General features: G+C 37.6%; 1 protein-coding gene across 2 annotated transcripts in view; it reads right to left on the reverse strand.

Moving 5' to 3' along the window:
• Nucleotides 1-6,409: 6,409 nt before the first annotated feature.
• The window catches only part of LOC308679735 (uncharacterized protein), a 53,432-nt gene continuing 34,870 nt past the window's right edge, over nucleotides 6,410-24,971 (reverse strand). The window contains exons 2-10 of one of the 2 annotated variants that reach the window (XM_081347382.1): nucleotides 14,566-14,613; nucleotides 13,917-13,991; nucleotides 12,311-12,358; nucleotides 11,861-11,974; nucleotides 11,230-11,265; nucleotides 11,051-11,149; nucleotides 10,933-10,957; nucleotides 9,884-9,966; nucleotides 6,410-7,371 (exon numbers count right to left, since the gene is read on the reverse strand). In XM_081347382.1, the coding sequence (XP_081203508.1) occupies nucleotides 7,358-7,371; nucleotides 9,884-9,966; nucleotides 10,933-10,957; nucleotides 11,051-11,149; nucleotides 11,230-11,265; nucleotides 11,861-11,974; nucleotides 12,311-12,358; nucleotides 13,917-13,991; nucleotides 14,566-14,613 (542 nt within the window). In that variant the 3' untranslated portion in view covers nucleotides 6,410-7,357. The remainder of the gene's footprint in view (nucleotides 7,372-9,883; nucleotides 9,967-10,932; nucleotides 10,958-11,050; nucleotides 11,150-11,229; nucleotides 11,266-11,860; nucleotides 11,975-12,310; nucleotides 12,359-13,916; nucleotides 13,992-14,565; nucleotides 14,614-24,971) is intronic. The other variant, XM_081347383.1, reaches the window with a different exon arrangement.

Raw genomic sequence — 24,971 nt, forward strand, 5'->3', positions numbered from 1 at the left:
TACATGTAATGACCTAATACCTACAAAAAAGTCTCTTGGAGCATAGCCCTAAACCCAACAGGAAGTCAGCCATTTTGAACTTCCTCCCAGATTTTTGTGCAGTTTTTGACATTTTCAGGCCTCATACTTTAACGAACTTCTCCTACAGTTTTAATCTGATCATCTTCAAATTTGGTGAGTGTAATCTTAAGGCCTTTGCGACGTTAAATTGCGAAGATCTTGAGTTTTCGTCGAAGGGCGGGTCCTCGGCGGCCTGACAAATTTTGATGTTTCGCCATGAAACAGGAAGTTGCTGTAACTCAGGCATGGAATGTCCAATCTGCCCCAAACTTCATACGTTTGATAAGAGTTCTGTCCTGAACACATGACCATGCTCATATTCAGTTATAGTCATAGCGCCACCTGCTGGCAACAGGAAGTGACATGTTTAACACTGTTATGGACTCCTAATAACATATAAAAAAGTGCCAGCAAGTGCTAAACATGCTAACAACATACTAGAAGCATGCTAAAACATGCTAGCAAACTCTTAGCTAAGTGCTAAAGCATGCTATTATTGCAATTAAATAGGAATTTGCTGTAACTCAGGCATGGAATGTCCAATCTGCCCCAAACTTCACACTTTTGATAAGCGTTCTGTCCTGAACATATCTACATGAGAATATTCAGTTATAGTAATAGCGCCACCTACTGGTAACAGGAAGTGTCATGTTTAACACGTTGATGCCATTCTAGCAACATGTTAAAAATGCCATTGACTTCTAAACATGCTAGAAACATGTTAAAACATACTAGCAATACTTAGCTAAGTGCTAAAGCATGCTAATTCAATGAAACAGGATGTTGTTGTTACTCAAGAAGGCAATGTCCAATCTGCGCCAAACTTCACACTTTTAATAAACCTTCTGTCCTGAACACATGACCATGCTCATATTCAGTTATAGTCATAGCGCCACCTGCTGGCAACAGGAAGTGACATGTTTAACACTGTTATGGACTCCTAATAACATATAAAAAAGTGCCAGCAAGTGCTAAACATGCTAACAACATACTAGAAGCATGCTAAAACATGCTAGCAAACTCTTAGCTAAGTGCTAAAGCATGCTATTATTGCAATTAAATAGGAATTTGCTGTAACTCAGGCATGGAATGTCCAATCTGCCCCAAACTTCACACTTTTGATAAGCGTTCTGTCCTGAACATATCTACATGAGAATATTCAGTTATAGTAATAGCGCCACCTACTGGTAACAGGAAGTGTCATGTTTAACACGTTGATGCCATTCTAGCAACATGTTAAAAATGCCATTGACTTCTAAACATGCTAGAAACATGTTAAAACATACTAGCAATACTTAGCTAAGTGCTAAAGCATGCTAATTCAATGAAACAGGACTTTGTTGTTACTCAAGAAGGCAATGTACAATCTACCCCAAACGTCACACGTTTGATAAGAGTTATCTCTTGAACACATGTCCATGCTCATATTTAGTTATAGTCATAGCGCCACCTGCTGGCAACAGGAAGGGACGTTTAACACTGTTCTTGACTCCTAATAACATATAAAAAAATGCCAGTAGGTGCTAAACATCCTACCAACATACTATAGACATGCTAAAACATACTAGCAAACACTTAGCTAAGTGCTAAAGAATGATATTACTGCAATTAAATATGAATTTGCTGTAACTCAGGCATGGAATGTCCAATCTGCCCCAAACTTCACACTTTTGATAAGCGTTCTGTCCTGAACACATGACCATGCTTATATTCAGTTACAGTCATAGCGCCACCTGCTGGCAACAGGAAGTGACATGTTTAACACTGTTATGGACTCCTAATAACATATAAAAAAGTGCCAGCAAGTGTTAAACATGCTAACAACATACTAGAAACATGCTAAAACATGCTAGCAAACTCTTAGCCAAGTGCTAAAGCATGCTATTATTGCAATTAAATAGGAATTTGCTGTAACTCAGGCATGGAATGTCCAATCTGCCCCAAACTTCACACTTTTGATAAGAGTCATGGCCTGAACACATCTACATGAGAATGTTCAATTATAGTAATAGCGCCACCAACTGGCAACAGGAAGTGACATGTTTAACACGTTGATGCCGTTCTAGCAACATGTTAAAAATGCCATTGAGTTCTAAACATGCTAGAAACATGTTAAAACATGCTAACAATGCTTAGCTAAGTGCTAAAGCATGCTAATTCAATGAAACATGACTTTGTTGTTACTCAAGAAGGCAATGTCCAATTTGCACCAAACTTCACACGTTTGATAAGAGTTCTGTCCTGAACACACATCCAAGCTCATATTCAGTTATAGTCATAACGCCACCTACTGGCAACAGAAACTGACATGGTTAACACAGTAATGCAGTACTAACCACATAATTATTGTGTACTAAGCATGCTAGAAACACACTAAACATGCTAGCAACACTTAGCTGAGTCATGAAGCATGCTATTATCACCATTATACAAAACATTTTGTAACTGACTTTGACATACTCTTACTATATATACCTCCTTAAATGTACATTTCCCAACCATGCTCTGTCTTCCTAAAGCCACCGAGTGTTGATGGCACGGGTGCGAGGGCCCTTTCATCGCTGCTTGCAGCTTTAATTATTATTATTATTATTATTCTCCGCATTGGATTGCATTTTTGAGGGCCTAAACATGCTCGAAAACTCACGAAACTTTGCACACGCATCAGAACTGGCGAAAATTTACATCTGATATAGGTTTCAGAATTGGACGGGGCAAAATGGCTCGATAGCGCCACCTATAAAAGTTCAACGGAGTGCGCCTCCCGCAACGTTCCACGTACGTGCACGAAATTCGGTACATACATGTAATGACCTAATACCTACAAAAAAGTCTCTTGGAGCATAGCCCTAAACCCAACAGGAAGTCAGCCATTTTGAACTTCCTCTCAGATATTTGTGCAGTTTTTGCCATTTTCAGGCCTCATACTTTAACGAACTCCTCCTACAGTTTTAATCTGATCATCTTCAAATTTGGTGAGTGTAATCTTAAGGCCTTTGCGACGTTAAATTGCGAAGATCTTGAGTTTTCGTCAAAGGGCGGGTCCTCGGCGGCCTGACAAATTTCGATGTTTCGCCATGAAACAGGAAGTTGCTGTAACTCAGTCATGGAATGTCCAATCTGCCCCAAACTTCACTCTTTTGATAAGCGTTCTGTCCTGAACACATGACCATGCTCATATTCAGTTACAGTCATAGCGCCACCTGCTGGCAACAGGAAGTGACATGTTTAACACTGTTATGGACTCCTAATAACATATAAAAAAGTGCCAGCAAGTGCTAAACATGCTAACAACATACTAGAAGCATGCTAAAACATGCTAGCAAACTCTTAGCTAAGTGCTAAAGCATGCTATTATTGCAATTAAATAGGAATTTGCTGTAACTCAGGCATGGAATGTCCAATCTGCCCCAAACTTCACACTTTTGATAAGCGTTCTGTCCTGAACACATCTACATGAGAATATTCAGTTATAGTAATAGCGCCACCTACTGGTAACAGGAAGTGTCATGTTTAACACGTTGATGCCATTCTAGCAACATGTTAAAAATGCCATTGACTTCTAAACATGCTAGAAACATGTTAAAACATGCTAGCAATACTTAGCTAAGTGCTAAAGCATGCTAATTCAATGAAACAGGATGTTGTTGTTACTCAAGAAGGCAATGTCCAATCTGCGCCAAACTTCACACTTTTAATAAACGTTCTGTGCTGAACACATGACCATGCTCATATTCAGTTACAGTCATAGTGCCACCTGCTGGCAACAGGAAGTGACATGTTAAACACTGTTGTGGACATATAAAAACATATAAAAAAAGTGGCAGCAAGTGATAAACATGCTAACAACATACTAGAAACATGCTAAAACATGCTAGCAAACACTTAGCTAAGTGCTAAAGCATGCTATTGCTGCAATTAAATAGGAATTTGCTGTAACACAGGCATGGAATGTCCAATCTGCCCCAAACTTAATATGTAACATGCAAGAAACATACTAGCAACACATAGCTAAGTTCTAAAGCATGCTAGAAATAATAAAGGAAGTTGTTGTAACTTAAGCATACAATGTCCAATCTACCCCAAACTTCACACGTTTGATAAGAATTATCTCCTGAACACAAGTCCATGCTCATATTCAGATATAGTCATAGCGCCGCCTGCTGGCAACAGGAAGTGACGTTTAACACTGTTCTGGACTCCTATTAACATATAAAAAAATTGCCACCAGCTGCTAAAAATGTTAGCAACATACTAGAAACATGCTATCAAATACTTAGCTAAGTGTTAAAGCATGCTATTACTGCAATTAAATATGAATTTGCTGTAACTGAGGCATGCAATGTCCAGTCTACCCCAAAATGAATATGTAATATGCTAGAAACATCATAAAACATGCTAGAAATGCTATAGGAAGTTGTTGTAACTCAAGCATACAATGTCCAATCTGCCCCAAACTTCACATGTTTGATAAAAGTCCTGCACTGAACACATCTACATAGCGATATTCAGATATAGACATAGCCCCACCTACTGTCAACAGAAACTGACATGGTTAACACAGTAATGCAGTACTAACCACATAACTATTGTGTACTAAGCATGCTAGAAACATACTAAACATGCTAGCAACTACTATATATACCTCCTTAAATGCACATTGCCCAACCATGCTCTGTCTTCCTAAAGCCACCGAGTGACGATGGAACGAGTGCGAGGGCCCTTTCATCGCTGCTTGCAGCTTTAATTACAAGTTGATTTCAAAATGCACGTAAATTGTTTTGCATTTTGTGATTTTCAGTTGAATAAAAGACTATTTTCCATTCATATATTTCATCATTGAGGATTTCTTAAAAATTGTGTAAAAATCTCGTCTTGTCTCGTTCTCGTGAACCCAATCTTGTGTCTCGTCTCGTCTCGTGGAGTAAGCGTCTCGTCACACCCCTAATATATATATATATATATATATATATATATATATATAAATAAAATGTACATATACACATATACATCATGTACTGTGTGTATATATATATATATATATATATATATATATATATATATATATATATATATATATATATATATATATAATATAGCTGCGAGCAGCGATGAAGGGCCAAAGCCGGCGGCACCGCCACCCCGGTGCCACCGGCTTGGGCCCGTTATCGCTGCTCGCAGCTATATTTCTTCTTCTTCTTCTCCAAAGTGAATCGATTTTTAGAGGGCCTAAACATGCTCGAAAACTCATGAAACTTTGCACACGCTTCAGAAGTGGTGAAAATTTACATGTGATATGGGTTTCAGAATTGGGTGGGGCAAAATGGCTCAATTATTGCCCCTACATTTTGCCCCGGCTCTACGTTTCACGTACAGGTATGAAATTTGGTACATACATGTAATGACCCAATACCTACAAAAAAGTCTCTTGGAGCATAGCCCTAAACACAACAGGAAGTCAGCTATTTTGAACTTCCTCTCAGATTTTGTGCAGTTTTTGCCATTTCCTGATGTTGTACTTTAACGAACTCCTCCTACAGTTTTGATCTGATCCTCTTCAAATTTGGTGAGTGTAATCTTAAGGCCTTTATGACATTAAATTGCAAAGATCTAGAGTTTTCGTCAAAGGGTGTGCCCTCGGCGGCCTGACGAACGTACACCTAATTTCGGCCTTTTGGTGATATATGCATGATAAGATAAGTTCAATATTAATTTTGCTTGCAGTTCCGATGTTCCTAGGCAACCACAGACAGCCTGCAGTAACTCAGGCATACGATGTCCAATCTACCCCAAACTTCACATGTTTGATAAGAGTCCTGTCCTGAACACATGACCATGCTCATATTTGGTTATAGCAATAGCGCCACCTGCTGGTAGCAGGAAGTGTGGCAAATACAAATTACTTTGACAAGGAAGTGTGGCAAATACAAATTACTTTGACATAGTCCTCCTATATTTACATACTGCCCACTGTGCTCTGTTTTCCTAAAGGCGCCGGGTGGCCGCGGCACGGGTGCGAGGGCCCTTTTCATCACTACTTGCAGCTTTAATTATCCTTTATAATTCAATAAATATTAATATATATAACTAAGAACTGATCAAATCCTTGGCTTGTAATGATTAAACTATGTCGATAAAACCATTATATTCTATAGCATGCTATATTAACAATAATCTGGCCTTCAATAAGTTTGGCACTACTTGTGTATATTATCCATAATAGCTCACATTGGTAAAAATATCTGCTAAAACAACCCAGGCAGTCAATTTTAGCAACCAATAAACCAATGTGTCTTTAACTGGAAATAAAGTAACAATGACCCCATCATCATTTTCTCTTATTTATTTTAATTACCCTAAATAATAAGTGCAGTCAGTCACAGTCCATTAAGAACTCAGCGGCAGTAGTGAAAATCCAGGTCCATTTGAAGTTCTAAACTTTCTTTAATCTTTCAAAATCTTAGCAGTGCATACAAAAGGTACAAAAAAAGTATTTTTCGTTTAAAAATTTAGACTATCAAATACTTAAAACAATTTAAAAATGAGTAATAGTATATTGAACAGCATCACACAGAACAGTCAGTTTATACTAAATGCCCAACAATTGGGGTCAAGGAACAAATTACACTGACCAAAAAATAATAATTGTTATGCACTATTTTATCAAAAATATACAATACTTCAGTAACTTGCTGAAAATAATAATAACAAAAAAGCTAAAATAATGACCAATCAGTTAGTTCAAGATATAAATGCTAAAACAATGGATATGATGATATAAATGCACAACAATTGGAGTCAAGGAACAAATTACACTGACCAAAAATAATAATTGTTAAGCACAATTTTATAAAAAAGATACAATACTTCAGTACTTGCTGAAAATAATAATAACAAAAAAGCTAAAATAATGACCAATCAATTAGTTCAAGATATAAATGCTAAACCAGGCAATTTTTAATTATGTCACAAAGTTAAAATTACAAACTAGGAAATTAATGTGTAAAAAGTACTGCATGTATATGACCAACTTTTCTTTACAGCAAAGTTGCAAAGCTGTGAAGAATTAGAGTTTACAATCCTATTTAAATAATGGAGTATGTCCAAACACAATATTCCCTGTTTGCTGTCCTGAAACACAAACACTTATCTTAAAGTAAGAAATCATTTGTTTGTGGGAAGCACTCCTTCATCACTCCTTTCCTCTTCAGTTCCTCTGTCATTATTCTTCATTATTCAGAGTAAGTGAGTGTGGATTCATGGCTAATGTTGAGCCTCTCCTCCCGCAGAACTCCACTTATCTTGCTGCAGCTGTATTGAATGGTGATAGAGACAATACAAATGTAGAAACAAAAACCCAAATTGCCCAAATCATTGAAGGAACAGTGATAAGTGTATAGCAAACCTGGAACACTTTACAGAGGGGTAAATTTTAACTTTGGGACATAAGTGTAGTATTTTTAATTTAGTCTTTTAAGAATTTTGTGAAGATCTGTAAGTTAATAAAAAAAATGCTTTTATCGCAGAAGACCTGATTTTTTTTAACAGCTGTTATCACTGTAGGTACACCGTTAACTAACAGAAAAGTTACAGTATATTTTTGTTGCTGTAGGCTTTATAATCTTGAAACAAATTGTCTTTGTATTGCAAGTATTAATTGCAATACAATAATATAATTATTATAAATGTATTGCAAGCAAACCATAAATTAACAGAAAATTAAAAAAATGGAATTACAGGATAAAGTCAGAGTAATGAGTTGCCAGTATATCTTCTATTATTTTACGGATTTATTTAACATTTGCAGTTGCTACCATTAAATAACAGAAAGTGTCCTGTTTTTTACAGAAAGTCAAACACACTGTCAATTAACAGAAAATTAAAAATGTTTTAACTACGGGACCAAATCCGAGTAATGAGCTGCCAGTACTTAAAGGCCTATTTATACTTCTGCGTCGAACTCACGGCGTAGCTACGTCGTAGGCTGTGTGTAGTGCGCGTACCCTTCGGCGTACCCTGACGTGCACCTCTCCAAAAATGTAACAACGCGTCAACTCTACGCGGACGCAAGCGCTGTGATTGGTCTGCTAGGACCGCTCCCTCGGGTTTCACACGCTCCCTCTGCATGCGCGTCAACGCGGACAACGACGCAGAAGTATAAATGAAAACCAACGCGTTGCCTACAGCGTAGAGGCTACAACAAGACTGAATAGTTGTAATAAATCCTTTACCCACTAGAGGGAGGAATTGCACCTTAAAGTTGACAAATTCATTGCTTTAAAAAACAAACACAAACATCAAGCTACACACAAATATTCATTAGCACAGGAATTGTTTCTGAGGTTTATGAGAAAATGTTCAAAAATAATGTCTGACTATTGTCAAGTTTAATGATAATTAGAATTAGACTGATTTTTTTTTTTTTTTTTTTTTTTTTACAGAATTTTATATCCCCAAAAGAAAAACATCTTTTTGAGGAGGTTTGGGTTGTTCACATTGTTTTTTCTTTGTCTATAATATTCTATACTTTTTGTCTATTATGTATTCTATACACAATCTCTTTGTTTAACATTTTCATGTGGTAAACACAGACGTAAATTGCACTACATAATGATAATTTTTTTCACATTTATACTTATATAAAACTATTATGCCAGACATTGGGTAAATAGGAACAAACCACATTGTCGCATTGACATGCTGGACACAATAGCTGTTCAAACTCACAGCACTCATTCAAATGTTCTTTTCAACAAAACAATCGATAGCATTTCCTTCATCGTAATCATGGTTTGAAGCATGCAGGGACTAAGTCAAATGAAATTGCACAGTTTTAACCACACCCTGGACTAGACCTGAGCTTGCAGAGAAAAATATTTCCATATTAAAAAAGTCTGTGTTTATACACAATGACATTGCAGGTCTCTAGGGTCACAGTGTTAGTGATAGTGTTTTGCAGTGGAAATGCCTATCTTTGATCTCCCTATTATCTTTAGTGGGTGGCGGTTAGGGAAAAGGGGTCAGAGGCAGGGGAATACTGGCATTGTGGAGGTGCGATAAATAGGAGGAAGCACCTTCTATTGCATCCACAATGAGATATTCAAAGCCCTCGGCTTCCTCTGAGTGTTTGGAGATGGGGAATGCGATGGAATGCCGAGAAGGGAAGGGTGTGGACAGATTAAAGCGAGAAGGGAACAATCTGGGTATGAAAAATGGGATTGGATCTGTCTTATTGCCTGTGAGAGGCTTTTGAACCAAACAGCCGAGTCTCACTACATCTAATCTGGGATTGTTTGCACTACACACTAGCAATAAAAACATATAGCGACCATGCCAAACACATGAGTGAAGAGTGAAGTTATGTAATAATAAATATCCAGGCTTTTGATAGAGATGCTTTTATGTATTAAAGGGACAGTACTCCCAAAAATGAACATTTTGTCATCATTTTACTCAAGATCATATTGTTCCAAACCTGTCTGTATTTCTAGAACACAAAATTGGATATTCTGAAAAGTATTTTCATCAGTTTTTGTCAAAAAAGCTTTTGGCAATTTTCATAATATCTTCTTGTGCTTCACAGTGAAGAAAGATAATATGTGCATGGTTTGGAACAAACAAATTTGACTTTTAAAAATGTCATCTTGCAGAACTTAAAAAATACCACTTTGCAAGATTCTTAATAAAGATGGCTGTTGTATTATATCTAAGATCTGATTCCTTATGTACGGTTTTATTTGATTTACTATGAATTTGTTAGTAGAAAATAAAATCTCAAACATTTATGCAGTGATTATCACAGACAGAGAAGTAAGTGACATACCATTGTCCTCTCCAACTGATGTCTTACTGACTCCTAACAGCATAACACCGTCTTTGTTACTGTCTGTCCTCTGGAAAGAAGCACTGAGTGCCCACAACAACATAAAAGAACACCAATGAAAACGATAACGTGAGCCATCAAAATATAACAATACATCATACACTTACTGTTAAGAATTTTCATATTCGATCAGCAATTTAGTAAAATTAAGATTTTAGTCAAGGGTTTTTTTTTTACAGAATTTTATATCCCCAAAAGAAAAACATCTTTTTGAGGAGGTTTGGGTTGTTCACATTGTTTTTTCTTTGTCTATAATATTCTATACTTTTTGTCTATTATGTATTCTATACACAATCTCTTTGTTTAACATTTTCATGTGGTAAACACAGACGTAAATTGCACTACATAATGATAATTTTTTTCACATTTATACTTATATAAAACTATTATGCCAGACACTGGGTAAATAGGAACAAACCACATTGTCGCATTGACATGCTGGACACAATAGCTGTTCAAACTCACAGCACTCATTCAAATGTTCTTTTCAACAAAACAATCGATAGCATTTCCTTCATCGTAATCATGGTTTGAAGCATGCAGGGACTAAGTCAAATGAAATTGCACAGTTTTAACTGGACTAGACCTGAGCTTGCAGTGAAAAATATTTCCATATTAAAAAAGTCTGTGTTTATACACAATGACATTGCAGGTCTCTAGGGTCACAGTGTTAGTGATAGTGTTTTGCAGTGGAAATGCCTATCTTTGATCTCCCTATTATCTTTAGTGGGTGGCGGTTAGGGAAAAGGGGTCAGAGGCAGGGGAATACTGGCATTGTGGAGGTGCGATAAATAGGAGGAAGCACCTTCTATTGCATCCACAATGAGATACTGTTAAGAATTTTCATATTCGATCAGCAATTTAGTAAAATTAAGATTTTAGACAAGGGTCTTGTTTGTGCAATATTTTACAATAACAGCTAACTGGCTGTACACTATCTTTATACCTTACAATCTTAAGATTGAGATTCTGTAAACATATACACTTACTTCTCTGTTCCATTGTCAGCCATTTCTGAAAAGAGGGAAAATATATGATTAGCATTTATGGAGTTACTGACAGAAATAAAGGAAATATTGCATATAGGACTCATTCAGATTTAGTCACCTGGCCGATGCTGGACTTTTTTACACTTGAATTTCAAGTATATCATTGTTGCCAGAACAATACACAGAACAGGCAACAGAATCCACAGATATCTGTTTTCTATGAAGAGAATGATGATTATGATTATATTCTCACCAAAGATTTTCAATTGAGCTTAAATATAATGGAATTTAATATACCTGAATTATCTGCAAGCTTTCCTTTACTACCGGGTCCTTTAATTGGAAAATAAACAAATTTTTACACACAGGTCTATTGTACAAAGCATTAAAGCAGTCACAGACACACAAATTGTTGTATTTTAATTACTGCTGTCATTTAGCTTATTGTGTGTTGGATAAGAAAGGAAACCATGCTTATCTGATCTACATGCATTAAAATATAGTACATGAAAAACAATGTTAGATTTTTGTAGATCAAAAAGTAGATCATGGTGCTAGCAATGCCAAGATCTTGGCTTCAGTGCCCAGAGAATGCAAGACTTATAAAGTATACCTGCAATTCATTGTAAATTACTTCGGATAAAAGTGTCTGCATCAATTTTCCTCCACAAACATTTGTAAAGATATATAAATGGCATTGAACTAGATACCAAAATTTCAAACTATTCAACCATTTCAAAGTGTGGATTAAGTATCCAAATCATTTTTGGGGTGAATGTATTAATAGTTGGAGCTCCAAAAGTTGTATTTATAACAGAAAGAGTGTTTAGAACATTTCATTCAGGAATATTCCCTTTACGAAAGCCATGATTGCAAAACCTACATTTGATTGTCCTTGAAAACTTGCAAATTGTGAAGAAATGCTCACCAGGAGATGCTTTGCTTGATGTTGCAGTGATGGTTGGTTGTGGTGGTGAAGAAGGATGGCTGGTAAAAGTGCTGATGTGATGTTGTTTTTCAGTTGTGTTTGGCTCTAGAGTTGCTGACGAGGAAACAATACAATATATATTAAATATTACTTCATAATAGAATAAAAAAAATTAAATAAATAAAACATAACTCAGACTTTATATGAAAAAATTGCTTACTGGTAGCCAGATTGTTTACAGTAACTGGATTTTGCATTTGCATTTACATATGTTCCTCAGTTTTAAAACTCTGATGCAATAATCTCTGCTTCCAATTACAGAAAACATGTATATCTTAAATTATTTCTCAATAAAGAACCAGTGTGGATAAGCCATCAGTTTACAAAATCAGACTCAATCAGTGGAAAGAACGATTTTATTAATCTGTGACAAATCAAACAAAAACTCACTGTTGGATGGTAAAGCAGTGGTGGTAGGACTTGGTGCTGCACTTGAAGCTGCAAAGAAACAGATATAAACCACACTCTAATGGTCACTGACACCATTTATTGAACATGTTCAAACTGAGCATGTTAGAAACATACTCAAACAGAACATGTTGTTATGTTCATGTCTTAAAACTATTTATTAACTGTGTTTAAAACAATTGTGTATAACAACAAATGTGTATAAAAAAATTCACCAGGTCTGCAAAGTGGTGTACTGTCTCTGTGTTGATTTCTGCTATAGCAGTTTACCATAGGCTATATTTTTAAGTATGATTTGACTTGTGAAAAAGCTATTTTGCTATAGAGACACCGTTAGTGCCAAATTACTGTTGCTCTAGCGATAAGAGAGAACTAGCCTAATCCATGATGATGCAATGCAACAATCTCTGCTGCTAATAGCAAAAACAGAAAACAAGGATCTTAGATTATATGCATGTAGAAGTATGATTCTGTATGAACTTCTGGCAGTTAGGGCACAGCGTTTTTATGTACAAGGTAACAGACTGATATTATGCATCCATTCAAGGAAAAACTAATCGCTTGATTTGTCAAAGTTCATCACTCTTAAAAGATATTAAGGATTTTGTTGAAGGTATTAAGCAAGTTAACTAGATATTTAAACAATGAATTCAATTAGGATGTTTCACAACTGTCTAGCTTAACTAGCATGGATACACATCTTAAAGGAGAACTCCGGTCAATTTTAACATTGAGCTCATTTTTTTGTACATTTGGAGTGCTGTCAATACAGAGAACAACGACAAAAAACGGTGTTGCCTGTCCGAGTTATTCTATTTTTAAAATTTGCACCCTGTTGACTTCAATGGGGCAAGTACTAAACCTGCTTTTAGCCTCTTAACATCCTTGATGTGTCATTACAAGTGCACAGAAAGTGAACACGAGTGAATCTGACTGCAGTAGATGTGAAAGATATGTATAAAAATGATGTTATTTAAGCCAGCGCAAATACCTGTGTTTACATCCTGTTTTCGGCTGAAGTCCAAAGTAATCGATTGCCGAGTTCACGCGCGTGATCATAGGTAACTAAACCTATGCGCTTGAACTTGGCAATCGACTACTTTGGACTTCAGCCGAAAACAGGATGTAAACACAGGTATTTGCGCTGGCTTAAATAACATCATTTTTATACATATCTTTCACATCTACTGCAGTCAGATTCACTCGTGTTCACTCAGAAGGAATCACTCACATTTTCTGTGCACTTGTAATGACACATCAAGGATGTTAAGAGGCTAAAAGCAGGTTTAGTACTTGCCCCATTGAAGTCAACAGGGTGCAAATTTTAAAAATAGAATAACTCGGTGTAGGCAACACCGATTTTTGTCGTTGTTCTCTGTATTGACAGCACTCCAAATGTACAAAAAAATGAGCTCAATGTTAAAATTGACCGGAGTTCTCCTTTAAGGAAGTTCTGGTCAATAGTATCAAATAGATGACACAGTTACTGATGAATGATGAATTTGGGCAACATTTTTATACATAAAAACAAAATGGAAAATAATTGGAGTTGTTAATTCATCTTTTGCAGACTGTATGGCAAACTCACCAATATCTGAAGAATCAGGAGCTGGTGTTGCACTTGAAGGTGCATTAGACAGATCTGTCTTTTTGACTTCAGTTACTGAAAATTTTCAAGCAGAGCATAGTAGAAACACATGAAGATCTGTTTTTATATCCATGCCTTTGAACTTTTTATAAGATGTCTGAGCAATAATTAGAAAAGTGGTCCTTCTGTGGCTTTCTGCTAGCAGTTACATTAGCAACTTGTTACATGTTCAATATGGGTATATTCTGATGTTGTGCCAAATCCTTTCCCCTGTCCTCACAAGACTACAAGGAGAAGTTATCACATCATATCCTGTTCTTGGTAATCAAGTTGAACCAGTTGTGTTTGATTAGAAAAAAAAAGTTTACTAGTTGGTGTGCCTCCAGAAAAAGGGTTGAGAAACAATGGTTTAGCTTACTAACCATAAACTAGCAGAAAACAAGAGAAAATAAATATGTTCCTCGATTTTATGCAATAAAATCTCTGATGTGATAATCTCTGCTTCCAATTACAAAAACATACTTGTACATCTTAAGTTATTTCTCAATAAAAGAACCAGTGTGGGTTAGCCATTATTTTACAAAATCAGACTCAATCAGCGGAAAGAAAATGATTTTATTAATCTGTGAAAAATCAAACACAAACTCACTGGTGGATGGTAAAGCAGTGGTGGTAGGACTTGGTGCTACACTTGAAGCTGCAAAGAAACAGATATAAACCAAAGCACAGTGTAACAGTCACTGGCACCATTTATGTCACATAAGCTGAGCATAGTGGCGTGGCGTGGGGAAAATTTCTGAGGAAGCCAATTATGACACAACCTCTAAGCTGTGTGTTTTAAGGGGTGGGGGCAGAAAATCATACGTTACCATTTATATGTTGCTATTTGGATGAACTATTAGAGCGCCCAGCATCATCTTACCGGGACTTACGCTTACAATTGTAACAATTGTTACAATCCAACACTTTGAGCACGGACGCTCTCTCTCTCTCTCTCTCTCTCTCTCTCTCTCTCTCTCTCTCTCTCTCTCTCTCTCTCTCTCTCTCTCTCTCTCTCTCTCTCTCTCTCTCTCTATCTATCTATCTCACACACACACACACACACACACACACACACACACACACACACACACACACACACACACACAGTCAGTCATCTTAAACATCTTTCATGGTGTTTTTTATTAAAACATTAGCAGATAGGAAACGCCAACGGTAAGCAACAAGAAGATAACCTTTTTCATTTAATACACACTTAAATCGGTGTGACGCTCATGTAAGGATATACAATAGCGGTTATTCACAAACAATCACAACAATAAACAACAAAGTGCACTCACATGCTGCTTAATCAAAGCACGCAAGAAACAGTAAAGGCGGGCATACACTGTGCGATTTTCGTCCGATTTTGAGCCGAATTCTGACTCGTGCGACTCTTTTTCGGGTCGGGCCGATTTTCAGCTTTGTCGTGCGTCGTTTGTCGTGCCGTGTTCGTGCAGTGTACAGGGGGAAACGAGAGACGATAAACCTCTCACGACCGGCAATCGGATGGTCGGATGAATTTCAGGCATAGAAATTTTGGTCGCTCCTCGTGACTATATCGCACAGTTGAAGCAGAGCTACGAACCGATTGCCCTAAACTCAGTGTTTTTTCCCTCACTGCGCCTGCGCGAAAACAGTTTCATCTGCAGCAAAAAAAAAAAAAAAAAAAAAGGGAGATCTTTAAGTTCTGTAGTTCAAAGTTATTACTGTTGCTTACCTGAATTGTTGCTGCAATGAATTATTGCAGTGTTCGGACATATTATAGACTGTTAATAATTAATTATATGTATATAATTCATTGTAATCGACCTAAATGTTTTAGACAATTTTTAATGAGGAGAAGTAAAGCTTCTTTGTAGGCTAATATTTTATTATCCTCACAGCGCGTTGGTTATGCGGTGATGCGCTATGAAATTTGTTGCGTGGCTATTTAATTATAATAGCCTATCAGTTTAATAATAAAAGTAGCCCTCCCTAATAATAATAATAATAATAATAATAATAATAATAATAATACAATAATACTAGCCAACTAATAATTTAATATATAAATTGGAAATGCTAAATCTTCTTGATATTGATAGCTGATGCTTGTTTTGACAATATCTCTGGATAGGCTACATGATATCGTCCATAGGCGCAACCCGGCACAAGGATTTATCGCGCTGATTCGCGCATATTTCACACGTATAGTGTGAGCAGTCAAGTCGCAGCTCGACGTTCGGACCGTACAGTGTGAGCACATAAATCCTGAGCTTTGGCTTTACATCGCATGCGATCTACTCGTTCAGTGTGAGTAGGTTCCTTGCTGAAATCGCACAGACATCGCACAGTGTATGCTCGCCTTAAGAAGATAATCACATTAAAAAAATAACACATCGCTAAATGGGCAGTTCAGACCAGACGCGCTCTCTCTCTCGCTCGCTCTCTCTCTCTCTCTCTCACACACACACACACACACACACACACACACACACACACACACACACACACAGTCAGTCCTCTTGAACATCTTATGGTCTTTTCATTAAAACATTCGCAGATAGATAGGAAACGGACGGTAAGCAACAAGAAGATAACCTTTTTCATTTCTTTTACACCCTTAAATCGGTGTGACGCTCATGCGAGGATTAATAGCGGTTATTCACAACAATAAACAACAAAGTGCACTCATGCTGCTTAATCAAGATGTCAACACAAATCCACAAATCTTCCGCTATTTCATTCATTCATTCATTCATTGACGATGATAACGTGATGTGATTGGCCTGATGCCAACAAGTTCATGGCTTCCCTTGACACTGTCCTGACCAATCACAGGGGAGCAGTGTCGTAACCAATAGCGTCACCTGATTGGTTAATCATTCTTTTTTTTTCTATCAAGGGATGCCAACTCAGCCTGGCCTCCTCACAGACACAGGGTGCAGTACCATGTTTTCAACGCTCATTCACCATGTCACTTTTATAGGGGCGCTGTTTTACACATCATAAAACGCTCAGTAATGAATGAAGAGAGACGATGAGGAGATGACAGAAGGATTACGTAAACTGTGAAAACAAAAGTGTTTATTAAATGACGATTATATTCTGAAAAAGTGAGGAAGCCTGGCTTCCATTGGCCTCCGCAAGAAAACGCCACTGATCCCTAGTAGAAACATACTCAAACAGAACATGTTGTAAAGTCATATGGTAGAAACATACTCAAACAGAACATGTTGTAAAGTCTTTTAACTATTTGGTAGAAACATACTCAAACAGAACATGTTGTGGTGTTCATGTCTTTAAACTATTTATTAAATGTGTTTAAAACATTTGTGTATAACAACAAATGTGTATAAAATAATGCATCATGTCTGAAGTGGTGTACTGTGTGTAGGTTTCTGCCATAGCAGGCGCTCTGGTTTTTCCCTTCAAAAAAAAGGGTCGAGAAACACTTGATAAGCTTACAAACCGTAAGTAACAGTAAACAAGATAAAATCAATTTGTAAACTGGCAACTTGTAACTTCTGTTATATGATAAGTGATAAATAAATTCATATACAGAGATTAACAAGTAACATTTATGGACATAATGCTTCTAATTATATAATGCTCCTCCCAAAAGAGTTCCATCCAAATGAATTGCTTGGAAAGACTTGACAAGACATTGGTTAGACACTCGGATGTGACTTTTCTCTCACATGTTAACAGACTTGTGAATAGTTGCATCCTGTGTCTGACTCTCTGGGGGATTGGGCTACTTTCCTGCTGACATTTCCTGTTCAGCCCTGCTCTCTGCTTGTCTGTGTTTGTGACCTTTTACATGACTCAAGGCTCTTAACACAACTGGTGAAAGAAAGATGAGTAGTCAAAGTCTAAGAGCCTGTCCAAATACCTCCCCTTACCCTAGATTTCTGCCCTAACCCTTGTTTTTGCGCGTTCTCATGTAGGGGTAGGGTGTCCCAATACTCTAAAGAGCAAGGAGGAGTGCTATTCTCCCCTTAAAATCAACCCTCAAAACATAGTGCGGTCCGATGCAGGCTTAAAACGAAGTGGAAGATGAAATTACCCAGGATACCTTGCGGGCTCAGCAAGCCGGTAATTTTTTTTTTAAACAAGATGGCGGACACCACTGGAAAGGAACAAATGAATTGTAATTATATTTTCGCAAAAGAGCATGTTAAAATGTCTAAATATGTTGGAATATGTTAGTTTGATGCACATCCAATGGACTGTAAAGTTTTGAACACTAATGTTCGAAAATATTTCACGAAGCTATCTATACGATGTTGATGATATCTGCCGAGTGCTTCGAGAGAGTCTGCCCATCAAATATCTTATCTGGGTAGTTAATCTAATTTTATTTTCGATGTTGGCTTGGACGTGAGGTAAAACTTTTAAAAACTAGCCGCATTCGTCTAGTGCTTCATCTTTTTCTTCACAGCGCACTGTCACTTCTCCCTAACGTTAAACCCAAACAGCACTGAGCACAATCAGTGATGGTTGTAAAATGCAGTGTCTGCTGATTATAAATTGCGGGAGGTGTTTGATTGTAAAAAGAGCTATTATAAGCACAATGATCCGCGCAAGAGACGTTGACCCTGTTCCCATGGCGGCGCGCGTTCGGAAACGGACTGCAACTAGACAAGCAAACTATACTTTGGGTTTCATGTGCGCGTCTAAACCAAGCGGCAACCTCCCCTTCTCTCTCTTGAAACCAACACGGAAGTGAGTTAAACTGCACTTCATTAACTGGCCGCTTGGGCTGGCTGCAGAAGTGAGTCAAATCTGTATCTCCCCCATGTTAAAATTACCAACTTTACAGCAGAAAAAACATGTTTACAGCCTGGATCTCTATGTGGCTTTGGTCTATACAGCTAATTTTGCCCTTCATAACAACTGTGAGGGGGGTGCATTTTTTTATAACTCATCCGTTTAGTTGATTAATATTTAAATTTCTGCATTTAAGGGTGTGGCCACTTGAGTGACAGGTGGGTTGTCGCTGATGTCAATGCTAGCCGTTTGTCTGCTGTTACTGGCCGTCACTTCACCTCAGCAAATGTTGCTGCTGAACTTGCTTTCTCTGCAGTGTTTGTGCTTTTTTTTCGGGATTATTTCATACAATTTAATACACCCATTACTTGGGTACAAAGCCCACGGCTTTGGATTCTGTCGTTGTCGTCGAGTAGCTGCTATCGTTCGAGAGAACAACCAGCGCTGTATTTCAGTTCTTTTCCTCTGTGAACATGCACTAATGGATGTCTGACAATTTCGTTGCTTTTTGGAGTTTTCAAATTTAAAAATGTCAATAAAGGCTCGTTCGTTGTGCTCTCACGGAACAGATGGATTATAATATGCTTATGTACCGTCAGATGAAATCATGCAGGCGTTGGCGCTTTCTCCGTTCATGCACATCCATGAATGAGCGCGGATTTTCTAGCGCATTTACTTGAACTTCATAGGCAATATATCTATGGTTTAACCCATTTGAGAGGCGGCCAAAATCAGAATTTAAAATGGACTGAATAAGCTCTCTACGAACTTGACGAGCGATGCCGCGCTGACGGACCATAGACTATAAAAAAGAGTGACTGACATGTATGCACATAAATCACTGTCTCACACACACTCTCAGAGTAATATTAAGTTACTGCATAATACATTTTCAACTAGCAGAATAGTACAGAATCACGATACACAGTCTCACTTGTAGCCATGTCTTTTAACTATTATAATATTTCGAAGGGCAAAAACAGGAACTTTTAATTGGCTTTACATCATCAAGTGTCACTTTAGCGCAAGGCCCTGTGCAGTCGCAGACTTGGTACTGTCAATAGCATTACCCAGAGCCGTTAACAGCCTGAGCTAACTTGATCACGTCGAGCTATTTGGGTGATTTCTCAGCCTCTTTGCCCATTTTCTGTTATCTGGGAGTGACGCAAGGCCAAGATGGCGACGGCCGGCTCCGCCCACTTTAGGCTTCAAAAATGCTCTTCAGAAACCTACGGGTGACATCACGGACACTACGTCCATATTTTTTTACAGTCTATGGTCTAAACGATCAAATACAGACAAAAATATGGCTAAATGACCAGTTTGGAGATTCACTTTAACACAGTTTATGTCTTAAATGGGAGTTAGTTGTGGAATAGTTGGGAGAAAATGTGTATTAGATCTGCATTCGGTCTTAAAGTGGCAGCGTCTAATAAACCTGCTAATGATTACACCTTTAATGTGAATAAAACAACTAAAGGCAAAGAGAAAATTTCTCCCAGCTCTTGAATGAATAACTTTAACTTTAATGAGCATTAATCTATCTATAATAATATAATAATAATAATAAACTTTATTACAGACTCACAGGTCCAAATAAAAAACAAGACAGTACACATAATACAATAAAAAACTTCAGAGAAGACAACTATACAAATGCTTCCATAACTTGGACTTATACCGTGTAGTGCTAAACTTGATGCTGGTCAATGCCATAATTATGTAATTCTCTGAGTTATTCAGCCGACATATAAATTTGTACATAACATTTCTCAATGTGGATTGCAGTGTATTAACACCTGCAGCCACAAACATCTCACTGGCACTGCACCAGCGTGGTCTTCTCAGCAGAATTCTCAGTGCATCATTGTAAGCTACCTGGAGTTTATGCAAGCTAGCTTTGCTGAAACTAGACCACAAGTGTGCATTGTGGAGAGGAGTGCAGTATGCTCTGAACAAAGCAACTTTCACTCTATCTGTGCACCCACCAAACTTGCGAGCCAAACTATTCGCCTGAGCATATAAAGAACGGCATTGCCTGTAAACATCAAGGTCATCCTTCAACTGGTCTGTAATGAGATGCCCAAGATACTTGTATTTGCTCAAAACTCTCAAGGTATTACCTGCCAATTTAAGAGGAAACATTAAACATTTATCCTCCTTTGTTCTGCAAATCATCACCGCACTCTTGTCTGTATTAAATTTCATGTCATGAACAGTTCCATAGTCAGAGCAAACATTAAGAAGCTTTTGAAGACCAGCACTGCTAGGACTGAAGACCACAAGGTCATCTGCATACATAATATGATTCACTAAAGTGTTGCCTATCATACACCCAGTGTTACACGAATTCAGGCAGACAGAGAGCTAATCAACATACATGTTAAAAAGAATAGGGGAGAGGATTCCACCTTGTCTGACTCCGTTCCTGACCCCAAAAGGGGCAGAAACACAGTGGACCCATTTTATAAACATAGACTGGTTGGCATACCAGTAGGACAGAATTCTCACAATACATTTAGGTACACATCTCTTACTCATTTTGTCAAATAACTTGTAGTGAGACTGTGTCTGTTCCCCGAATTTGGAAATCCAAAAAACGTTTAAACCCATCTAAGGTTAAAAATTTAATTTATGTTCAACAAATAAAAAACAGCTATAATACAGATGAGCAAATGCTAAAGCTTGGGTTGCTGAATATTCGATCGCTTACTTCAAAAGCACTCATTGTTAATGATATGATTACAGACTATAATCTAGATGTGCTGTGTTTGACAGAAACCTGGCTAAAACAAAACGATTACATTACTTTAAATGAGTCCACCCCGCAAGATTACTGTTATAAACATGAGCCTCGTCTGAAACGCAAAGGGGGTGGTGTTGCTGTAATTTATAGAAATATTTTCAAAACCACTAAGAAATCAAGTTTTAAATATACTTCTTTTAAAGTGTTGGTGCTTAATGTAAAAATATACAGTATAAATGATAAATCACGTTTGAGATTTGTGTTGGCTACTGTATACAGGCCACCAGGGCACCATAAAGATTTTATCAAAGAATTTGCGGACTTTCTATCAGAATTAATACTGACTGCAGATAAAATACTAATTGTTGGTGATTTTAATATACACATCGATAATGAAAAAGATGCATTGGGTTTGGCATTTAAAGACATTGTAAACTCAATTGGAGTTAGACAACACGTGTCAGGACCTTCTCATTGTCGTAATCATACTCTAGATCTAATATTATCACATGGAATAGATGTTGATGCCGTTGAAATTCTGCAGCAGAGCGATGACATCTCAGATCATTATCTAGTCTTGTGTAAATTACATTTAGCCAAGACAGCAAAACCAACTCCGTGTTTCAAATATGTTAGACCTATTACTTCTGCCACTAAGGATTGCTTTATTAATAATCTTCCTGATCAGTTTCATCATCTCAGCATCCCAGATAGCTTAGAAGAACTAGATATTGCAACAGAAACTTTTAACTCTCTCTTTTCCAGCACTTTAGACACAGTTGCTCCGTTGCGCTTAAAGAAGATTAAAGAAAATAGTCCAACGCCGTGGTACAATGAGTACACTCGGGCCCTTAAGAGAGAAAAATGGAGCGCAACTGGAAGAAAACAAAACTAGAGGTATTTCACATTTCATGGAAAAAGAGCTGGATTACGTACAGAGAGGCTTTAAAAGCTGCTAGATCTGCTTATTTTACAACCCTATTAGAAGAAAATAAACATAATCCTAGGTATTTATTTGAAACAGTGGCTAAACTAATGAAAAAGAAAGCTTCAAGCACTGAAGTTTCCAAGCAACACAGCAGTAATGACTTTATGAACTTCTTCACTTATAAGATTGATAATATCAGGGACAAAATTATAACTATGCAACCGTCTACTACAGTATCGCATCAGGCAGTGCATTGTAGTCTCCCTGAGGAAAAATTTGATTCATTCGTTGCTATAGGAGAGGAAGAATTTACTAAACTCGTTAAATCATCTAAATCTACAACATGTATGTAAGACCCTATACCGACTAAGCTACTGAAAGAGATGCTCCCAGAGGTCATAGATCCTCTTCTTAATATCATTAATTCGTCTTTGTCTCTAGGATACGTACCAAAAAACTTTAAGCTGGCTATGATTAAACCGCTTGTTAAAAAAACACAACTTGATCCTACAGAATTAGTCAATTACAGGCCGATCTCGAATCTACCTTTTCTGTCAAAGATATTAGAAAAAGCGGTATCTTCACAACTGTGTTCCTTTATTGAAAGAAATGATATCTGCAAGGATTTCCAGTCCGGGTTTAGACCGTACCATAGTACTGAGACTGCCCTCATTAGAGTCACAAATGATTTGCTCTTATCATCCGATCGTGGTTGTATCTCTCTATTAGTGTTACTCGATCTTAGTGCTGCATTTGTCACCATTGACCACAACATTCTTTTAAATAGACTCGAAAATTATGTTGGCATTAGTGGAATTGCACTAGCATGGTTTAAAGGTGATCTAAGTAACTTTTTTACCTTAACTGAACAGCTTCGGAGTCAGTGGAATGGTTATATTACTTATTTCGGGTTAAATGGTGGTGGTTTCACACCCCCCTGGTGCCCGAGAGCAGAAAAAACTCACTTGGAACTTTGGGCCGGCGGGGCGCCGGCCTCGCTGTCAGGAAGTATCGCGTGATATCAGGTCTCGCGATGTAACGAATTGCTTGACGGCACTGCACACCTACACGCCCCCATTCAAGCATCAGCTAGCTATAAGCAAAGGGCAACGATAGATTGAGTTCTTCACATTTTCGTCATGGCTGAGACTGTAAAAAAGAAGCAGAAAGCTAGGAAATCTTTGTCGGAGGACCAAAGAAAGAGGAAACGGGAGACTGACCGAGCAAGAAGTCAGACTCGAGTAAATATCGGACTGGCTTTTTCAGAATGGCGAGAACTGAGAGAAACAGAAGCCTGCAAAACGGATGCTGACCTTTACAAGCAAAGATAAACCGTCATTCTACCAGATGAACTTATAGACCTTGCTAATATAACTTTAGACAAATATTAGCCTCCGATATATATTTTTTTATGCTCATGCCCACTCTCCAAAAAAAAACAGTAGTTTTAGCAGTAGTTCATATCGTTCGTTCCCGGTAAAAATACTAGTATGCATGACAACACAATAATAAAAAAATAAACTCGCCATCATTTGGAAAGAAAATATTGCTTTACTTACCTCGGTAGACATAACTGGTTTTGAAATAGCCGGTTCCTCAGATCACCTGGGTTGCTCTTGGCGAGGGGGGAGGAACAACAGTTCGTTTTTACGACAGTGTGTTTGAAAGCATTTACTACCAGACACTAGGGGGAGCTTCGTAGAGAAAAAACACTCAGGCTTGCCTGGTGTCCCTTTAAATCATACTTATCTGACCGTTATCAGTATGTAGCAGTAAATGAAGAGATGTCTTATCGATCACAAGTTCAGTATGGCGTACCTCAAGGCTCAGTACTAGGACCGCTGCTGTTCACTCTGTACATGCTACCATTAGAAGATATCATTAGGAAACATGGAATTAGCTTTCACTGTTATGCCAACGATACTCAGCTCTATATTTCTTCAAAACCTAACGAAACTTACCAATTCACAAAATTAACGGAATGCATAGCTGATATAAAAAATTGGATGACTTGAAATTTCCTACTTCTAAATTCTGAAAAAACAGAGATTCTAATTATTGGACAAAAAACTTCCTCACGTAATAATCTAGAATACTGTCTAACACTTGATGGCTGCTCTGTTAAGTCTTCGTCGTCGGTTAGGAACCTGGGTGTGCTCTTTGATACCAATCTTTCATTTGAAAGTCACGTGTCTAGTATCTGTAAAACCGCATTTTTCCATCTTAAAAATATATCTAAATTACGCCATATGCTCTCATTGACAAATGCGGAACAATTAGTTCATGCGTTCATGACCTCAAGGCTAGATTATTGTAATGCTCTACTGGGTGGTTGCCCTGCACGCTTAATAAACAAACTACAGTTAGTTCAAAACGCAGCAGCTCGAGTTCTTACCAGAACCAGGAAGTATGACCATATTAGCCCAGTTCTGTCAAAACTGCATTGGCTCCCTATTAAACATCGCATCAATTTTAAAATATTGCTGATTACTTACAAAGCACTAAATGGTTTAGCTCCACAGTACTTGAGTGAGCTCTGAACGCATTATAGTCCTTCACGTCTATTGCGATCTCAAAATTCCAGCCA

Source organism: Scardinius erythrophthalmus (genome assembly GCF_964197995.2).
Source record: "Scardinius erythrophthalmus genome assembly, chromosome: 2".
In the NCBI taxonomy this organism is placed as follows: Eukaryota; Metazoa; Chordata; class Actinopteri; order Cypriniformes; family Leuciscidae; genus Scardinius; species Scardinius erythrophthalmus.